The following is a 23,040-nucleotide window of genomic DNA, read 5'->3' as shown; positions in this document are numbered from 1 at the left end:
TTTTAAAATTTATTTTTAATTTAATTATTTAAAATTAATTAATTAATTTAATTATTTAAAATTAATTAATTAATTTAATTATTTAAAATTAATTAATTAATTTAATTATTTAAAATTAATTAATTAATTTAATTAATTTAATTATTTAAAATTAATTAATTAATTTAATTATTTAAAATTAATTAATTAATTTAATTATTTAAAATTAATTAATTAATTTAATTATTGAGAATTAATTAATTAATTTAATTATTTAAAATTAATTAATTAATTTAATTATTTAGAATTAATTAATTAATTTAATTATTTAAAATTAATTAATTAATTTAATTATTTAAAATTAATTAATTTATTTATTTATTTTTAATATAAATTTTTAAAATTTATTTAGTTTTAATGTAAATTTTTAAAATTATAAAAAAATTATTTTTTGAATTAAAAATTATTTATAATTTCTAATTAATTAATAAATTTCGATCAATTTTTTAAAATTAAACATAATGTCTTATAAAAAAAAATTTTTTTTTTAATTTTTTGCTCTTTAAATAATTAAACTAACTTCTTAATAATTTTAAATGAAATATTTAATAAGTTTTTTGATGATTAAAAAAAAAATATAATAAATTATTTCTTCAAAAAAAGTATGGATTATCTCTTGTTTCTATTCTCATCCGTGAATTTGTATCGACTTGATACTTAAGACATCTTCTTTGCAGTATTCTAAAGAAAAAAAAAATAAATAAAAGAATAACAATAATAAATAATTATTTTCTAATTAAATTTCTATTACCCTTGAAATCTAATGCAATATATGCTAGGATGATCATAAGTGTAACATTTTGGGCGAATAATAGAAAAATACAATCTTCCAAGATTGCGCGATACAAAAGTGTTAGCTCTTCTTAAGCAACTGTAAAATTCGCGCTCACATTTGCAAACTGGTCTGTAAATTATTTAGCTTAGATATTTTTATATAAATTTATAAATTAAAAATTTTATATTTATATTTACTTTCCGAAAAGCTGCGAAGCGACGTCTTTTTTAGATTCAAAGTGCAGCAAGATTTCTTTATGGTTAAATCCGCACAAGTCACGATCTTTGCAACATGTATCGGTTAGATGGAACTGACCTATATCATCTTCCCGGATGGCTATATTTCCAACACCGCACCATAAACTTCCTAAAAATTAAAAAAATAATCTTATAATTAAGTAAATTTAGAGGATTAAAAATGACTAAATAATTAAAAAATTTTATTTTTAATAAAAGGAAATTTATTGGTTCCATGATTTTTTATCTCCAGACAAAATATTTTAAATAATTAAATTTTTCAATAAAACAATTCAAAACAAAAATGTTTGAAAGAAAGTTTTCAAGAAGAAAAAATGTTTTCAAGAAAGATGGACATAAGCTTGTTACGGTGTTGTGTCTTTTTATCATGGATTTTATATAGGGCTGGACAATTTGGCCGGTTAGGCCGGCTAAAAAAGTTAGCTAAGTTAATTAGCCAGTTAGCTGGCCAGCTTAGCTAATTTAACTGATTAGCCGAATTAGCTTAGCTAATTAGCCAACGGCTTAACCGGTTAATCTAGCTTAACTCAGCTAATTAGCCAACTGCTAAATCGGTTAAATAGCTCATTTTTTATAGGCTTTTTGTTGTATACTGAGGTCCGTATAAGTATTGAAATTAATGTTAACCTCGTTTTTTGGGAAAAAAATCATGAAGAACAACAGAAAAAACGAGAGTAAAGTAATTTAATGACCTATGAATTAATTAATTTTTTTTTTTTAAATAGAAAACAGTAATAGAATAATTTATTAAGTGGGTCATTCCATGTCAAATCGACCAATAGTTGGAATCGACCCTTTCCGATTTGGATGAAATTTGGCCACAAGTTTGCTTTTATCATAAAATAAAGTTGTGCCAAAGGAGAAAATTTTGAAAATTTTTTTCGAAAAGTTATGCAAAATTAAAAATTTCACCATTTTCAGGTTTTTCAAATTTATTTTTGTAATATCTCGGAAACTATTTTAGTTACAGACATGGACCAAAGTTCATTTTAAAGGGGATACTTAGGACTATAAAAATTTTTTTTTTTGGGTAAAATTTTTGAAAAATCAAAAAGTGGGAAAATTTTGAAATTTAAAAAATCGTGAAAATCAAAGCTCGCTATGAAATTTTTGGCTCATTTTTTTTACAGAGTACCTCTTACTAATCTTAAAATATTCTGAAATTTTCAAGAGGGTGTTCTTTTTTTTTTTTCAGATATAAATTTTTGAATTTGGGAAAAAAAATTTTTTTTTTTTTTCAAACTTCGAATGATGTTAAATTAAATAATTATTTAATTTTGTTATTCTCAATAATAAAAAAATGCAAATATTATCTGTACTACCATCAAGTTGGTCAACAGAAAAAATTGTAAATATTTTTGGCGCATCAACATACATGATAACAAAGGTGAAAAAATTAACTATTCCGGTAAAAAATTAGCTATTTAACCGGCTTAGCAGTTGGCTAATTAGCTAAGCTAATTCGGCTAATCGGTTAAATTAACTAAGCTGGCCAGCTAACTGGCTAATTAACTTAGCTAACTTTTTTAGCCGGCCTAACCCCTTTACCAATTTATTATTATTCAATTAAAATTTATATAATTTTATATAGATTTTGAAATTAATAATAAAATCATTTATTTATTTATTACATTAATATAATACAATAAGATATAAAAAAAAAAAAATTATAGGCGCGCAGTAGCCCCATCGTATCCGGCCTTTGCTTACCAAAGCATTGGACCGGGTTCGAGTCCGGCGTACACCAATGAATATTTTCAATATTTAGGTGTATTATTCTGCTCAGCCCAAAAAAATAAAACGAATTCCAATCTCAAAAGTTTACCCACTACCGTAGTCGCTCATGACCTTAGTAGTTTATGCGACTTTAAACAAATTTAAAAAAAAAAAAAAAAAAAAAAAAATTTTTAAACCTACTATAATTTCTTTTGAAGATATTAAACTTTATTTTTAATAAAAAAATGTTCTTCTATTTAAAAAAAATAAGTTTTGTTAAATAAAAGACTTTAGTAATATTTATAAAAAATGAAATGTTTAAATTACCTGGTACTATTAATCTTCGTTTTCGATTAATATCATAAGCACTATCATTAAATTTATCAACTGTGTATTTAAACTTATTTATAATTGTCAAATTTGTGGATTTATTTTCCACGGATGCAGCTGCTGAATCTATCAATATTAAATTCCAAAATATGAAGATCATATATGCTCCAAAAAATTTCATAGTTAAATTTTTACTAATGAAAATATTATTACACAATTTTTTTATCATACTGCGCTTACTTACAATAAAACCAAGTAAAGCCATTATACTAAGCGAATTTTAATCTTTCTATTGTAATATAGAGTGTTTGAGCGATTAAATTTATATCTTCAAAGTTTTCTTGTACAGAGCGGTGAATTGAGCAATTAAGTACTATTGAATAATTATAATTTTTCAAGTTTTTTACAAATGGAATTTTTTTTGGATTTTTTAAGTAATTTTTTTAATAAAAAAAAATAAATCTAAAATTTTTCATTAATGAAAATTAAATATTATAAGAAATTGTAATGATAAGTTTATTTTATCAAGAAAATCCTAATAAAGATTAAAAATTAAGATTAAAATTATAAAATTACCTAAATTATAAAAGTTTTGTAAATTAAAATTAATAGTTATAAATTTCAAGAGAATATATTATTTTGGTTAGAAATTTCTGCAAGCGAGAAGAAAAAGCGCTTTGGCGCCGCCTAGCGGTCATTTTTAGAACTAAAAAAAATTTTTTTTTTAAGTAAATTAACAGGATAAGTATAACTATAAGTGTCTTACGTTAAAAAAAAATGTATGCTAATTATTTTTAGTGAAAATAATAAAAATACAATCTTTATTTTAATACATTTATATTGATAACAAAAATAAGTAAAAATTGAATTATGATTTGTTATTCCTTAATTTTATTATCTACTTTAGTATAAAATATTTAAAATTTCAAGTTACCTGTTAGCTAGCAACAGAAATTTGCTACAATGCGCTGCCTAGCGGCAAAACCAAAAACTAATCAAAAATAGTTTTTTTTTTTGTAATTAATAATAAATATCTTGGAAAATATTGATATTAGAAAAAAAAATTTTAAATAAAAATTGTAGCTTTGTCTTTTTTTTTAAATAAAAAATATTCGGACTCTTAATTTTAAGTACAAAAAATTTTAAACTATAAACTTTAAACAGAAAATTTTAAACTATAAATTATTTTGAAAAATTAATTTTGAAAAATTAATTTTGACTTCAAATTACTTTATTTTTTAATTTTTTAAAAATTTTAATATATTGAATATTATTTTTCACTATTTATATATTTAAATATTGTTATTTTTATTATTATTTAAATATTACTTCTATTACTCGTCGTCAGACTCTATTAACTCCGACGACTTCGATGAATCTTGATCAAGCTCATCGAGTATCCTTCTTTCGTCCTCCGTTAGGGCGATATTTTTCATTTCAAGGGATTTCACTGCAAAAAATAAATATTTAGTACCCTGAATTAAAAAAATTAATTAAAAAATATTTTTTAAGCAAAAAAAAAATTGCAAAAATCTTACCTTGAGCTTCTAGAAGTCTATTTTGGTTTTTAATCGCCAATATCTCATTTTTAATTAAGTGTAAATTACCTTCTTTCTTCATGATATAGTTAGCGGATTTAGTTAAAATTTTCCTCCTGCTCGTAGCAAGTTCTTTCGCAGGATCTATCCGATTGACAGTATTTTTCAATCTTTCGAAGTAGAATTTAATTTCTTTTCGGCGCTTTCTTTCCAGTTCGTTATGATGCGCGCGTTTTTGGGCCTAAAAAATAAAAAAAAAATTAAAATTATTAAAACTTGTGACATTAATTCTTAAATATAAATAACTTTTAAAGATTAATTTTTGGAAATAATTTCTTACCTTGATCAATGATAATTTTTTTGAACTCGACGAATATTCCGAATATTCGTGTTCCGAACAGGATTCAGAGGTTGATTCTTCGCTCTCATCATGTTGAAATGATAAAAAATTTTATAAATTATTTAATATACTTAAAAAATATTTTTAAAAAAATCGCCTGATATTTTTTTTTACAATTTTTAAAAATATTTATTTTATTAAAAAAATTTAAAATAACCAAAAAAAAAAAATTTATTTAAAAAATTGAATTTTTTTAAATATTTTCAGCATTAGAAAAAAAAATATCACAATTATAAAAAAAAAAAATTTTATTGAAAATTGCAATTTAACAAAAAAAATTTTTTTCGTAAGTATTATTTATTTATTTAACTAAATTAAATTTTCTAAATAAAATAGATAAATAAATTTAATTATATTATTTAGAATTTTTATTATTATTTCAAAATTATTTAAGTTAATATATTGCAATATTTAATAATTAATTAATTAATTTATTTATTTATTTATGTAGGCAAGTTCTATTAACTAATCTAATGAAATTAATTAAATAAATAAATAGATAAATCGATAGATAGATATATTTATTTATGCCAAAGCCTTAACTAGACAGATAGCAAAAAAAAAACGTTAAATTATATAAATATTTTACACATTGGAAATTTAATTTAACAATTTTTTTGTAATAAAATATATATATGGCACGCCGTTTTACTATTCAATTCCGAATTTCTATTATGAACATAATTTTAATTCAATCATTTTCATTATGCACATAATTTTAATTCTTATTTGTATTAAATTTTAAATAAAAAGAAATTAATATGTTATAAATAAGAAGGTTGGCAATAGCCTAGTCGGCTCGGTGCCCGCTTTTCGAAAGAGTGGGACCCGGGTTCGATCCCGGCACGCACCAATATTTTTCAGTGATTATAGATAAAAATATGTGCGTTACGTTGCCAGCCTCTGAACGTGGCAGAGATAGCCAGGCGGCACACGTCTGACTTGGGTGATCACCCATTTTAAGCAACAACTTGAATGAGTGACCGCTCTAGTCAGCGTTGGCTAGCGCGAGGGATCTCTGTACACTAGGAGAAGGGCCTAATGCTTCAGTGGTCGATAAAGAAGAGTTTCTTATCAATCACTGTAGACTTAGCCCAGCTCCGACTGTACTATCATGGGTTTTCTCTGTGGTTTCCCCATGATTCTGTTCCAACAGCCTGAGAGGCAAGGTGCAGGGTAAATACGGTACAGAAAGCACAAGTCGGACCACAACCGCAAAAATAAAAAGCAGGAAATTCGATAATAAAGCAGGAAATACAGGTTGAGGATATAAACAATTGTAAAATGTAACAGAGTTATTAAAATAACTGTACATCTGGAAACAATAAAAAAAAAAAAAAAAAAAAAAAATGTTATAAATAATTACTCCAAAAATATGAATCTAGCGGAGCTAATTTAATTTATGTCACTACATAAAAAAAATTAGGAAAACAGTTGACCCTGAAAGCCATCCCTGCAACTTCCCGCTAATTCCATACTTAGGCGCTTAAAATTGCACCAACGACGTTTTTGAGCTCCTCGAGCTCAAAAATACAATTCATGGGTTATTTTGAGCTCTCCGAGCTCAAAGAGATTGCTTTCCTATGCTTTAAAGCTCTTCGAGCTCAAAAGTCTGATAGAGATTTGATAAGACACTATTTTTTGAATTTTTAAACCGCAATAACTTTTGAATGAATGAACCGATTTTCACGCGGTTGGCAGCATTCGACGCAGTTTTTCAAGCCTCACAAAGAATCTAAAATTTTGAATTGATCGCGCTAGGAATTTCGGAGTTATTCCGAAAAAAACACTTTTTTCGGTTTTCTTTCGTTCACGATATCTCTCGAACGAATCAATCGATTTTGACCGGACTGGTGGCGATTGACGTGGTTTTTTAAGGTTAAGAGCTGATTAGTTTTTGGAATTGAACATTTTACGCCGTTTAAAAGTTATTCCAAAAAAACCACATTTGAAAAAAATTTTTTTTTTCAGTTTTTTTAAGATTTCTCAAAATCTATCGATCTGAATCGGTCCAAATAGTTTTCAAAATCTAAGTTTGGTCAAGCCCTTTCAAATGGCACCAATCGCGATGAAATCGGTCAAGCCGTTCAAAAGTTATAAGCGGTTCACATACTTTCACACACACACACACATACATACAGACACCGTGACAACCTCGCGGGGATAGTCAGGGAAGCTTCCTGTGACCTTCAAACGTCGAGATCTGATGAAAACTCGATTTTTGCAAAACGGGGTGAAAACAATAACTTCCCGATTTTTGAAAATCTTCGATTTTCTTAGCAGGAAGTTAAAAATTGTTAGTTAAAATTATGTCCTCACATAATTATTAAGCTCTTATTGCACGCCTCATAGCGCGAAGCGCGTGAGGTTGTGCTTTATACTCGACTCGTCAAGATCAAGCAATTTTGTGATCTTTAATAAATGCCTCTATCACAACCATATTACACTTATACAATGATATAAGTAGATGTACACCGAAAAAACACTTAAATTAAACCATAGCTGTATTCTTTGATTTTAGTAAAGCATTTGATTCAGTTAACCATCAAAGATTATTACAAAAACTATTATTCATGAACTTCTCTGATAATGCTATTGAATGGATTCGGTCATATTTGTCTCAGCGAGTGCAATCAGTTTGGAACAATAATGATATATCGTCGTGGAGAAGTGTGTTTAATGGTGTTCCTCAAGGTAGTGTTCTTGGCGCGTTGTTATTTGTCTTATACATTTCTGATCTATCAAAAATCTTAAACTGTCAATACCTCTTTTATGCTGATGATCTTGTGATATATTTATCTTGTCATTTAGCACAGATCAGTGAGAACATTGCTTTATTCAATAGTGAAATAGAAAAAATTGTTAAATGGTGTGATTTAAATTGCTTGAAGTTAAATGCTTCAAAAACCAAAGCAATCATCTTTGGCAGTAGACTAAAAGTTAGCAATGATTATTATATAAATGCAGAGAATATTTTAGTTGATAATTGCGTTATTCCTTATGTTAATACTGTCAAATATCTAGGGGTCATTTTAGATAATAATCTCTCTTGGGACACCAAGTATTAAAGACTTGTAATCAAGCTATGAAAACGTTAGCTCAACTTAAAATTAACAATGAAATATTTAATGAACAATTGCGAGTAAAATTAGTGACTACACTTATATTTCCGATTTTTGATTATTGTTGTGCTGCGTTTACCAACATGTCGAAAAAGCCGCTGCTTAGGTTGCAAAGAAAAATAATAGTTTAAAAAAACTAAAAACACGCTTTTTATAGAAAACCAAACTAAAAAATAGAAAATAAATTTAAATTAAGAATAGTGTTAAAAATTTCAATAAATATAAATTAATAATAGTGTAAATAAAAAAATGTATTTTATTTTAAAAAAAGCGTGGGGTGCTTTTTAAGATATCAAAATGATAATCACTCTACTCATATCTGTCAATAAAATATTTATAACTATTGACACCATGCACCCCACGCTTTTTAAAATAAAATACATTTTTTATTTACACTATTATTAATTTATATTTATTGAAATTTTTAACACTATTCTTAATTTAAATTTATTAAAATTTATTTTCTATTTTTAGTTTGGTTTTCTATAAAAAGCGTGTTTTTAGTTTTTTAAACTATTATTTATTTTTACTTTTAGTTTGGTTTATTTATAAAAGCGTGATTTTTAGTTTTTTAAACTATTATTTGTTGATTATCAAAAATATTCAGGCGCGCAAATTACCCACGGAGAGTTACATACTGACATACTGACATACTGACATACAAGTGAAGCTAATAAAAAATAATTATTTATAAATATTATAAATACGGGGAATCAGAGTTCGATTTCGGAGAGCGAGCCTGAGAAACGGCTACCAGAACCAAGGAAGGCTGCAGGCGCGCAGATTACCCACGGAGAGTTACATACTGACATACTGACAAACTGACATACAAGTGAAGCTAATATAAAGCGTGTAAAAAATATGAATGAGCGTTATGAGTCGTGCACTTTTGGATTTTCCAAACTTTTTTTAATTATGATGATATAATAAAAATGTTCTATTTGTCATCAGCTCAACTCAAAATTTTAATTCTTTGATATATTATTATTTCCCTACATAATAATTATTCCTTAAAAAATTTAAGTATAAACATTAGAGTGGTCCAAAAAAAAAAAAGTTTTTTGCCTATCATCTTAAAAGCTTTTCTAAGGTATAAAAAAAAATTCCCTTCAAAGCGCAGCTTGATATCTCAATTCTTCATGAAATTTATTTTACCAGGATGTATTGTTACGTCCAAAGCATTGCCGATTATAGGATAGAATTTAGGTCCAAGAATCAAATTACAAAGACGTCCTTGATTTCGATTGTGGTAGTAAAAGTGTGCGATAATCAATAATAACACACCAGATAATAATATTGATGTAACGATATATGATAATGCAATAATCATTTTTAAAAGTTTAGTTTATACAAATTTCAAGTGTTTTATTTAACTCTGACGATTTGTTATTATTAATCATTCAGGCAGCTTAGCATGACCTGACGGACAAATTTGATGAATAATTTTATGATACTGAAATTGAGAAACATCTGATAATTTTTATAATTTTTTTAACAAATAAATTATAGCAAGAAAAATTTATTAAAAAAATTTTATCTTTAGAAACTCTAAAAAATTATAAATAAGAGTTTTTAAAAATAATTTTTTTTTTTTAATCAAATAAGCGCTAACTTCAGTATCATATAATTTTGTTATATCCCTTGCGCATTTAATATATATGCAGTAGAGTGGTCCAAAAAACAAAAGTTTTTTGCCTATCATCTTAAAAGCTTTTCTAAGGTATAAAAAAAATTCCCTTCAAAGCGCAGCTTGATATCTCAATTCTTCATGAAGCAATGAATTTTTATTTTCCCATGTAAATAACACGTAAAAAAATTTTATGTACGTTTTCATCCGGTAAATCTACGAAAAAAATTTTTTTATGCATTTTTCGTCAATCATACTTGTAGGAAATTTAATTCTATACAAAAAAGTACTGAGGTAGTTTCTTCGTAATCTTAAAGAGTAAAAAGTTATTGAGCTTTAAATACTCGCACAAAAGAAAATTTGAACGAAGATAGTTTCAAAGCATCTTTTCGAAAACTTTTCTGGTAACTGCATGTATTTATTTCAAAATTTATCAAAGTAGACTGTTTCTAATATAATTAACACATGTCTTTTGGTGAAGTATTAACTGTGAATTATGAATAATTTTTCTCATTACAATTTGGATATTTTTTCCTATGAGCAATGATTTTTTAAAATTGAACTTGAATTTCATTACGGAATCTGAATCAAGAGCAAGCTAGTCCTTCCGGATGTGTACTGAATTTAATTTTTTTATTTAAGAACATATAGGACAGGTGAATATTTAAATTTTGAACACGATGCTGGGACGCTTTTTGACCGAATGAAAAATCATGAAACTTTGCAGGAGAACGTAAATAGAAGTCCTTCGTGAATTGATTCTGTTATTTTTAAATTTAATCTTTGAAAAAAAAATGATAAATAAACAGGTAGAGTTCGTGCGTAAAACTGCCTTATCTCAGGAGTCATCACATATTTAAGTAAACTAGTATACGTTGCGCGCGCAAGCGCGCGTGTGAATTTAGTATGGAATTATCTATATTTTCATACTTATGATATATTTGACCAATCACGTTACGAATAGTTTGTCTAATTGTGTATATTTTCATATTTTTCATCTAAATTATAAGAGTGGACTAGAATTTCAATTTGCGCGCGCAAGCGCGCGCCTGACTATAGAGTTTGCATATATTTTCATGCTTATGATACATTCGACCAATCACGTTACGAATAGTTTGATGCCACATACATTTCATCTCAATTTTATTATGGGATAAGCTTGACTATAAAGAAATTGCTAATAAATATACAACCAATATAATCTATAAGACTTATTTAATTTTTTGGTTATTTTTTATTTTAGTTTATATTACTTATAAGACATAATTATTAAAACTAATTATCAACAAAAAATTAAATTTACTATATATCTTCATGTAGGCCGCAAGAGAGTGCTAAAAGTAAATTATCTAGTTTAATTTTTTTAAGCGGTGGTTAGAGTATTTACAAAGTCTGGCAATCTCCTTCAGTGCATTTTACATGTGGTTCAAATAAACAAACCGATATATTCAATTGTCATTTGTTGTCACTGGTCCAGACTGAATTACCGATATCAGTCTGTATACCATGTTTTTAAGAAAAAAATATAAATTACATAATCAAATACTTTGAAACAGAAAATGTGATACAACGTGGATTCTAAAATCATATCTGATTAAATTTTCTTTTATTGCGAGTATTTAAAGCTTAATAACTTTTTACTTGTTAGGATTACGAAAAAACTACCTCAGTACTTTTTTGTAGAGAATTAAATTTCCTACAAGAATAATTGACGAAAAATACAAAAAAAAATTTTTTTCCGTAGTTTTACCGAATGGAAACGTAAATAAAATTTTTTTACTTGTTATTTAAATGGGAAAATAAAAATTCATTGAGCTTCATGAAGAATTGAGATATCAAGCTGCGCTTTGGAGAGAATTTTTTTTTATACCTTAGAGAAGTTTTTAAGACAGCAGTTGAAAAAAAAAATAAAAATGTTTTTTTTTTGGACCACTCTAATAAACATAAAATTAATCTATTACATTTTGATTATGTTTTAACATAAAATGTGCATTTTTCCTTTGAGTTATTAATTTTAAGATCATTTTTTTTCTGCTATTAAATAGTAAAATGGCGTGCCAGATATATATATATATATATATATATATATATATATATATATATATATATATATATATATATATATATAACTTAATGGAAATAAATTAGTAAATTATTGAGTAATAAATAAATTACTCCACAATAGTTAAATAAATAAATTATTGTACAATAAATGAATAAATAAATTAAAATTATTACTCACTTCATAATTAAGTCCGCTGTTAGGTTTGTAGTACTTTTGTACAAGTCTTATATTTTTTCCGCTCATAGTAAAATATTAAAATTTATATTTTCAAATATAAAATCACTATAAAATAGTAACTTAGTCAAGACACTAGTCTTCTCGACAGATGCAAAAATAAAACTGAGCAATCCATGCAAGCGATTGGGCTTTTATTCCCCAAAAATTGAAGACTGTTGCTAATTGCACAAGCAAAAAGATTAATAGAAAATTTGACGATAATACTTTTAAGTCTGTTTAGGTTAATGCGATTTTACATACTTATTCTCAGGTAATGTCTCATGAAAAAGATGTAATAAATAGAGACAATAGTCGGCAAAATTTTAGGCATCTTGTAAATTGTTAGAGTTACTGTCATAATTCTTCAAACTGAATCTAATAGTAATGCTTCATATTTATGTCATATATTTATGTCAATGGCGCCGTTAGTAGTATTAGTCGTGGCTACTATAGGTAATCATAGGTACTGTAAGTACCTACCCTAAATTACTTGTATTTTACAATTGAAAGAAGTGTCTAGCGGCATTGTTACGGAAGGATGAGGTAGCATTATCGAAGGTCATATTTATGCAAAATGGGAATATAATGGATATTTTATTTAACGGAGTAAAAGCTTAGACGAGAATAATTAAAAATAATTTTTATTTTTAAAATTGTTTTGAAATATATAATTAATAAAATAATTAAAATAAAATAAACTAGTTTGTTTTTATAAATTTTATTAATTTTTATATTTTGTGTATGTTATTTTTTATTCTATTAAATATTTACTTATATTGCCTGCATATATAATTTTTATATATTAATATATAGATGAAAAATAATTAAAAAAAAAAATTAATTTTTTGAATAAAATAAAATGATTGAAAAAAATTACTTTTTTTTTAATTTTCTGGCTAGTATAAAAACAAATTTAATTAGATAAAAACATACAATGCCTTTCAATGATTCGTACCGGTCAAGAAATTTACGGAAAATGGAAACATCAAAATTTGGCCAACTCTAAATAAAGAAATCACTAAGTAAAAAATTTATATAAATATTATATTAGAAATAATAAAAAAATTATTTGTCTAAATAAGGATAATTCAAAATTTCGATAAAAATAAAGGTACCCGTGTAAAAAAAAAGTTTCTTGAAAAGTTCCGGAATAGTTCCTGGTCCGGAATGTTCCTATGATAAGACAATCCGGAACATCCCCGGAATACTTTTGCAATGTTCTCGAAATAGTTCTGGAACATCCGTGGAACACTTCCGGAACATTTTCGGAAAATCTCCGACAGACTTATAAAACATCGCTGGAATACTTCGAGAATAAATTAGGAATACTTCCGGAACATGATCCAAACGTTTACCGGAAATGTTTCAGAAGTATTCGAGGATTTTTCCAGGAATATTTTAAACATATCCCCGATGTATTCCTGATATATTTTGTAACTATTTCCGATTTGTTCCAGAAGTATTTCAGGAATATTCCAGGAGTGTACCGGAGATGTTCCGGAAGTATTCCTAATTTATTCTGGAAGTATTCCAGCGATGTTCTATAAATCTGCCGGAGATTTTCCGGAAATGTTCCGGAAGTGTTCCACGGATGTTCCAGAACTATTTCAAGAACATTGCAGAAGTATTCCGGGGATATTCCGGATTGTCTTATCATAGGAAGGTTCCGGAACAGGAACTATTCCGGAACTTTTCAGGAAATTTTTTTTTTACACGGGTAGTAATGTAAAAATTTAGTTACCAAAAAAATTGGAATTATTTTAAAAAAGATAAGCATAAAATTATAAAATTTAACAATAAGATATCTATGAACTTAGACAAATCATAAAACAAACAAGTAAAATGACAGATATTTAAAAAAATGGAGAAGAATAAATTTAGACAAGTCAATAAAAAGACAATTGAAAATTTAGAAATATAAAAAAATTGACAGTTTTAATTATTCGTAAACTTAAAAAATAGCCATCTCTAAATATAGACCAGTAAATTTAGATATCTTTAATTTTGGACATCTCTAAATATTTACAAATATAAATTTTTACAATTCATAACAAAGACGATTAAAAACATAGTAATCATACAAAATAATTACTAAGAAATTTAAAATACAAAAGATAGCTAAAAATTAATTAATTTTCCTGTGACCGCTGCTCCAGGAAGTTGTAAAGTTATTTGTGTTCGATTGTCTTTTAATGTAAAAAACCCACAGAGGTTTTTCTTTTTAATCTTAGTAAAAAATATTTCCGAGAACCCGAAACTGCCAACAGCCCCTGTGACCGCTGCTCCAGGAAGTTGTAGGTTATTTTTGATCGATTGTCTTTTAGACAATCTCTTTTAGACAGAGTAAAATCTCTGTCGGTTTTTAAAATTACAGGACAATCGATCGCAAATAACTTTACAACTTCCTGGGGCAGCGGTCACAGGAGCTGTTGGTAGTTCCAGGTCCTCGAAAATATTTTTTACTAAGATTAAAAGCAAAATCTTGGTGTGTTTTAAAAATAACAGAACAATTGATCGCAAATAACTTTATAACTTCCTGGAGCAGCGGTCACAGGAAAATTAATTAATTTTTAGCTATCTTTTGTATTTTAAATTTCTTAGTTCTTATTTTGTATGATTACTATGTTTTTAATCGTCTTTGTTATGAATTGTAAAAATTTATATTTGTAAATATTTAGAGATGTCCAAAATTAAAGATATCTAAATTTACTGGTCTATATTTAGAGATGGCTATTTTTTAAGTTTACGAATAATTAAAACTGTCAATTTTTTTATATTTCTAAATTTTCAATTGTCTTTTTATTGACTTGTCTAAATTTATTCTTCTCCATTTTTTTAAATATCTGTCATTTCACTTGTTTGTTTTATGATTTGTCTAATTTCATAGATATCTTATTTTTAAATTCTATAATTTTATGCTTATCTTTTTTAAAATAATTCCAATTTTTTTGGTAACTAAATATGTTTTTAGTAAAACGATTTATAAAACACGATTTTTTTATATATTTTACATATTTCACAAATATCAGAAATATTATATATGTAAAATATATGAAAAAATTCGTGTGAGTATTCAAATGAAAGCCCGAGTAAAAACAGAATTCCGCCGCACCACCGCCGCAACACCGCTGCACGGCTTTTTAAGCGCCGCACCACCGCTGCACTACAGCCGTGACAATTTTGATTATTTTACAAGTGCCGCATCACCGCCGCACCACCGCCGTGACAAGTAAAGAATTTATCTATTCGCCGCACTACCGCCGCACCAGTGCCATGACAAGTAAATAAATTTCTATTCGCCGTACCAGCGCTGCACCACCGCCGCACCACAGCTGTGACACGCCCGGGTAAAAAAAAAATTATTAATTTCTACGAAAAAATAATAAATTTCGTTCGACCGCCGCACCACCGCTGCACCACCGCCGCACCATACCGCTCTTTGATGGTATATACATTGAAATAAAATATTTGTTGATCATTCAAATAGCTTAACTAAATTTTTTTAGTTAACTATGGCTTGCAGCGCAGTTGGCAATGTTCGAGACTTCCACGCAGACGATCCAGGTTCGAATCCCATCACAGTTCAATTTTTAAAATTCTTTCAGAGTATTTCGATAGGCGCACCGCTTCTGTGCAACCCGAGGACGAAATTAAAAATCTACATCAACAATACGACTAAAAAAATCAATAATTTCGCGGTGCTTTGGCCTGATTTAAAAAAAATTTTTTTTTTTAATATTAGGTATTCGATTAAAAGGAGGTTGATCAATAGGTCTTACATTAATATTTCTAGTCGCATTATTTATTAATTAATTATTGCGTGATAAATTAATTATGATACCATTTTTTGTGAAATTGTAGGTATGATTCAGCATTGGTGCGGCGGTGGTGCAGCGGTGGTGCGGCGATGCTAGGGGAAGTAAATTTTTAGCGTGCGGCGTAATAGTCCGCCAAACGGCGGTCGTGCAGAGGTGTTGCGGCGGTCGAGCGAAATTTATTATTTTTCCGTAAAAAATAATAATTTCATTTTTACTCGGGATTTTTTAAAATAAATAATATCGAGAGCTCCAGTAGAAAGTTATTAAGGCTTATTTTAATAAATAAATAATTAAACTTTAGCAGAATATTAATAATTCAAATGATAACTCACGGTTTTTGTGATCGAAGGAATACTCACGGTATTTGTGATCTTCGAGCTCATAAATACAATTTGTGTGTTATTTTGAGCTCTCCGAGCTCAAAAAATAGATTTTGTATGCTTTTGAGCTCTTCGAGCTCAAAAGTCTGATAGACGTTTGATAAAACACTATTTTTTGAATTTTCAAATCGAAATAACTTTTGATTGAATAAACCGATTTCCACGCGGTTGGTGGCATTCGACTCAGTTTTTTAAGCTTCATGAAAAATTTCCAAGTTTAAATTGATAGAACGGAAAATTTCGGAGTGATTCCGAAAAAACACTTTTTTCGGTTTTCTTTCGTCAACGATAACTCACGAACGAATCAACCGATTTTAACCAGACTGGCAGCGATCGACGTGGTTTTTTGATGTTAAGAGCTGATTAGTTTTTGTAATTGATCGGTAAAGCCGTTTAAAAGTTATTCCAAAAAGACCCCATTTGAAAAAAATTTTTTTTACAGTTTTTTTGTGATTTCTTAAAATCTACCGGTCCGAATCGTTCCAAAGTATACTGAAAATCTAAGTTTGGTCAAGCCCTTTCGAATGGCACCAACGTCGAGATTCGATGAAAACTCGATTTTCGTAAAACGGGGTGAAAACAATAACTTCCCGATTTTTGAAAATCTTCGATTTTCTTAACGGGAAGTTAAAAATAAATAAATTAAAAAATCAAACACAGGAGCTTGATTTTATTTGAAACAGCTTCTAGATGTACACAAAATATTACGCACAAAAGTTTAAAAAATTCCAACAAAAATTGAATCTATCCTCTGTTCAGGATTTCAACATAATTAGAACTGTCTTTCCATTGCATAATTTTCTTTTGCGATTGATCATACTTGTATTCAAGGCATTTTCTACCTGCGATGTCTAATACACTAAAAAAACAAAATAAAAAATTATTATTGGATTGATAAATAAATAAATAAATAAATAAATAAATAAATTATAAAATTCTCTCATAAATCTACAAGCTACATTTACCTTGACTTGCTTATACACGTCGCAGGAAAATTATAATCAATGCATTGAGGTCCCAAAACTGTGAAATAAGTAACACCAATTTCTCTAGCAATTGGATTATTTGCTGCTTTTAAACAATTGTAAAAATCTTGGTCGCAAGCGCACCAGGATCTAAAGATTAAACAATGGAATTTTATTAATAAAAATAATTTGAAGTTTTGATGCTAATACCTCGTAAATGCGCCATTGTTTCTCAAAGGACCTAAAGTCTCTCCGCTTTCAAGATTAAAAGGACACTTGTCGTGTTGTCGACAGCAGGCATCTGTATGCTTAAATGAACCTAGGTCAGTGTCATCACGAGCTATGTTGCCATCACCACACCAACGAGTACCTGAATAATTATTTATAGTTAATTAAAATAATTTTTTTGGCTCAAGAATTTTTCTCGGGTCAAAATTTTTGCCACAATTTTTAAATAAATTGTTTAAATTTTTAATATAAAAATGTTTCAAATTAAAGTTGTTCAAAATTCTCTCCAAAAAATGTATCTTATGATTTAAAAAAAAAAAAAACTAACATTTTCGCCTGTAGTTCCAAAATTGAGATTCATAATAAAAGGTTCAAATATTGTTTTTTGATAATCATTAATCTTACGGTAGTTAGGTCATGCGAGGAAAATTCAAGAAATCTTTCAAATTTATAATATAAATAATTAAATGCATAATGTACATGCTGTTAAAATTTGGAGATGATTTACCACTTCTAACCAAAGATAATTGCAATTAAAAATGACATTTTTACACAGGTAATATGGGAAAAGAGAGAAAAAACCGCGAAGTTTTATTATTTTTGTGATGAAAAAATTTTAAGAATTTATAAGTTTCTACTTTATAAGTTTCTACCTTCCATACTTTCGGCATAATATCGAAAAAAGGCCATTCGGCAGCCGAAATGGAAGTAGATTTTTCAAATAAAGAAAATTGATTTTTAATAAAATAATATAATAACACTAATAATGTATAACTATATACGTATATATATATATATATATAAACTCACATTAAGATGATCCTCTCCACATTCCTTTTTCAATCCTTTCCTACCAATATCCTGTTACGTGAATGTGGAACGCTTCACGTAATAATTACCGTAACTCCTATTCTTTCCCGCTTCACAGCATTATTTATATTTATAAATATATATATATATATTATTATTATTATTATTTATTTATTAAGGCCATGGAGTCAAGACTCCTTGCGGCCCTCCAAGATAAATACAAAAATTTTCATACAATAGTGTAAAACAGTTTTAAACAAATTATAACAAATCATTATTATTAAATTACATTAGCTATTACGTCCCATCATCCATCAATTCTAAAGACCATCAAAAACATTCTCTTCACTCAGCAAAAACTCATAACAGGCTTGTCTGAAAGTTTGAAAATCAGGCTGTGACGTACATTGATTAGGTAACCGATTCCAAGCTCTGACTGCACTAACTAAAAAAGACTTATCATATTTCGTACTATGACAGCTCGGCAACTCAAGATAATCCTGACGCACATCACCCCTACGGAGACGAGGCTCACGAATATGTAACAGACTGCCAATAAGTGGCTTCTGATTTAAATATAAGGCTTTATAAACGAGACACGACAAAAAGAAATCTCTCCGAGTCTTAAGTGTTAACCAGTGCAGATCTGCATAATACGGTGTTACATGCTCATACCTGGATATTTTGAAAATGTAGCGAACACAAGCATTTAACTTTCTCTGTAACCTAATTTGCTGTTGACACGTTATATCCGTGTAAACTGCCGCACAATAGTCAAATATAGTCAAATATAGTCAAATATATATATATATATATATATAAACTTTTGAACTATATAGATTTTCTGATTCAACTTGAGAAACTGAGTCAGAAAATGACTAAATTTTTTCAAAGTTGCACCATGAGGATGGCTGCAATAGTTAGATTTTTATAAAATCTACTCAAAAATTAATTATTCGTTACGAACTATAATTAGGTAGATTTCTATAGAAATCTAACTATTGTAGCCGGTCTCATGTTGTAATTTTAGGAAAATTTTATCATAATATGTTTTATTTCATCGAGTAATGTCGAAAAATGGCATTGGCTCAAAAGTTTATACATATATGTGATATAACGCGCCATGTCAGCAGGATTGCGCCCACAGTTCTCAACCGATCTTTATGAAATTTTGTGGGCTTATTCTGTGGATCAATACCAAGATCAAGTTCGAAGATGAGCAAAATCGGCCGGTTAGTTTACGAGTTGTGGGTGTTTGAAAATTTTTTTCATTTTCAAAAAATTCAAAATTTTGTATTTTTTATGAAAATAATCTTTCAGATGTAAAAAATAGATAAAAACTATAAAAAATAGATAAAAAAATAATTTAAACTATTATTTGTCTAGTTTTTATGATTTTTTTAATTAATTCCGTGAATTTAAAAATTTTCAAAAATTTTTCAATGAACGTATTCCAGCCCATTTTCTTGAAACAATTTTTAAGCCGTAAAAGATAGCTTGAATTTATCAACTTTATGTTAAAATTCACATAATTATCTTCAATTTGAGCTATTATTCGTTACCTTTTGATACTTGTTTCAATTTATTTCGGAGTTTGGAAAATTAAAAAAAAATCAAAAATAAATTAATTTTTAGCTATTATCATCAAATGACTTTCATCTGTTACAAATCCTATTTTTTAAGAAGATGTCTTTGAATATCTATTGGTTGTAGTCGGTCTCATATCATTATTTGCAAAAATATAATAAAAAATAAATTTTAGGACATTTTTGCTTTTTACTAACGTGTTGTTTTTTCAATATTCAAACAAGAAATCTACCTATCCATGTCGGGTATGGCCGAATGGTGTTTCTAATTTTGAATTTGCGGAAGAGATCCTAAAAATTAATTATTCCGGTGAAATTGTTGATCCTAAAAAAATCATAAGAGATATTTTTTTTATAAAATTAAATTTTGAACAACTTTTGTTCCAAAAAAATTTTATAGGACCAATATATTCGCCGTAATATCAAAAATTTGAACAATATGTTATGAATTGTTGCTTTTAATTTACGGCAAAAATTTTAGCGCTAATTATTAGTAATTAATTATGTAGAAAAAAATATTATTTTTTAAGCTATTAAGGTGCACAAATAATTAGCAAAATAAATGTATAAATATTAAATATATATCCATATTTTTGATATTTAGTGCTTGTCTCGGATAGCTTAACTGGTAGAGCCCTTGGCGCGTAACCGAGAGATCTGGGTTCGAATCCCAGTCTGGGCTGTCTGATTATTTTTTCAATTACGGAAAAATTCCCACTGAGTAGGTCCCTCCCTTTCCCCTATCCGTTCTTTCCCAACTCCCTTAAAATTTGCTTTAATATTTTCACAAGTGTGAAAAAAATCAAAATTTACCTGGAAATATTGCGCGAATTTTGCCACTATACTGTCTTACAAAATCACTGAATTTAATTTTAGGAGCTGACTCTTGCTCATCTGAATGCAAATTATTCTTCCATTTATTAGGTATCCACGATTTTATTTTTTTGACCGATCCTTTGATACCTGCAAGCCCCTCTTCAATTGTAGACAATCTTGTAGACTGTTGATCAAATTCTTCAAAATTATTCTCCGAATAAATTTCCAAAATTTCTTCAAGTTCCTTTTGATTTGATTCAACAAATCCTCCAGAAATAAATACGGTATTTATTTGAACCGATAAATACACAAAAAAAATTACGCGCATTCCAAAATTTGTGGAAGATCTCATCATGTTAAAATTTGATAAGTAACTTAAGAGCTCTTTAATTTAAAGTGTATTTTTTTTATATATTTTTAATAGGTTGAGATTTTGATTTATATACACGAAAAACAATAAATATTATCTTGCTTATTTAATACATGACAAGTCTGTCAAATTAATGTAACTATTAACTGTCGTGAAAAAATGTCATGCATTATAAAAGACCACGTAAATAAAAAAATATTTTACATTGCAGACATTTAACTACATGACTTATTTAATAGAAACATGTTTTTTTGCTAAAACGATGATAAATGTGTCCAACAATAAAACAATAATTTTACAATTCATAAAACAATTTATAATATGTCTTTTTAGGACACAAATGTTTTATTTATCTCCTGGAAAATATTTCAAGCGTTATAACAATAATGTTAATTTATTATTAAAATAAATCAATAAAAAATTCAAAATATTTTTATTGCAATTAAAAATTTTATTTAAAACAATTTACATGTTTTATTTCTTCATAAAATAATTTTAAAGTTTGAATTTTCTTTACAAGAAAATTTTGAAAAATTCTGCTCCAGAAAAAAAATGGTCAAAAATTGGAAATTAATGTAATGTTTAATAAGTTGGACTGTCTTTCCATTGGATAAATTTTTCCTTTGATGTGTCAGGCTCGTATTTAGTGCATCTTTTCCAAAACGCAATCCTAAGATCACAATAAAAAATTAATTATCAGTTTTATTAAATTTAACAATCTTATTACGAAAGTCAAAAAGTTATTGACTGTTTTCAAAATTTATAAACTGCAATTACCCTGATTCAGCAGCGCACTTCAATGGATGATTGTAATCAATGCATTGAGGTCCTAAAATATTGAAGTATGTTTTGCCAATTTCCCTAGCAATTGGATTGTTTGCCGCTTTCAAACAATTGTAGAAATCTTGGTCGCAAGCGCACCAGGATCTAAGGATTGAAAAAATAATATAATTAATAATAAAAAAGACCATTCGGCAGTCGAAATGGAAGTAGATTTCATAATAAGTGTAAAAATCCAAAAATTACTGCGATCGGAAACGACCGCGGCTTGTCACCACGATAGCGTCGCCAATTTACAATGGATCTTTATCAAACTCAACATACTTATTCTACAGATAGATACCGAGGTCAAGTTCGAAGATGAGCTTAATCGGTCAAGTAATTTAGAAATGCCATTATTTTTCAAACTTAACATACTTCATTGACAATTATGATACTTCATTGATAACAATTTTTTAATAAAATATTTGTTTCACTGAGATGTAATTAAGAAAGAATGTGACATTTACAGACAAAGTATTCTGTCATAATTTACTGAATAATTACAATATTTTTTTAATGAGGAAACATTACCTTTTTCGATGACTTGTTCCAAAAATTTTCTTTCTTTTAATTAAAAATTACAGAGATATTAATTGTAAAAAATAAAAATTATACAATTCATTATTAAATATTATCAACTTTATTGAAAATAGTTTGTTCATATGAAAATAAAAATAAACTTTGTTCAAGAAAATTATCCTTGAATCAAGAAAATTATTTATAAGAATATCCATGATCTTGTATTATTTTATTTTTAAATTCAAAAATGCTTGTTTGGATGTGCTCTAGCTGTTGTATTTCACACCTAAATTTTTTCCTGTAAACAGTAAGGAATTTAAAAAGCAAAATTTTGAACCATATGTATTTTCTGACACAGCTCGTCGAGTTAAGTCGGAATATAGCAAAATTTTTCAAAAGTTTTGTCATGAGGACCATTGCAATAGTTAGATTTCTATGAAATCTACTAAAAATTTCATAATTGGCATAGCGGAATAGGACATAATTTTGAGACTACACATATGATATAGTACTCAAATTGAAGCTTATTTAAAGAGCTTTTAGATGTATTTTACAGAATTTCAATAAGTTATCCCATTCAAAAGTTATTCGAGTAAGAAAGTGAAGAAATATGAATTTTTATGATTTTGAAAATTTTGAAA

The 23,040-nt window shown here is 27.4% G+C and overlaps 1 protein-coding gene across 1 annotated transcript; it reads right to left on the bottom strand.

Moving 5' to 3' along the window:
• Nucleotides 1-607: 607 nt before the first annotated feature.
• Nucleotides 608-21,115, bottom strand: LOC123267188. Its single transcript, XM_044731730.1, has 9 exons — nt 20,686-21,115; nt 17,459-17,618; nt 17,249-17,398; nt 17,031-17,142; nt 4,656-4,896; nt 3,115-3,174; nt 1,012-1,180; nt 791-943; nt 608-720 (listed from the first exon to the last, which is right to left on the bottom strand). Exons 1-9 carry the CDS (start codon nt 21,041-21,043, stop codon nt 633-635), a joined length of 1,491 nt encoding a protein of 496 aa, XP_044587665.1. The 5' UTR covers nt 21,044-21,115; the 3' UTR covers nt 608-632.
• Nucleotides 21,116-23,040: the final 1,925 nt, after the last annotated feature.

The sequence above is a fragment of the Cotesia glomerata genome, linkage group LG6 (assembly GCF_020080835.1).
Source record: "Cotesia glomerata isolate CgM1 linkage group LG6, MPM_Cglom_v2.3, whole genome shotgun sequence".
NCBI lineage: Eukaryota > Metazoa > Arthropoda > Insecta > Hymenoptera > Braconidae > Cotesia > Cotesia glomerata.
Note: the sequence above shows the minus strand (reverse complement) of the source record. Positions and strands in the feature narration are given on the sequence as shown.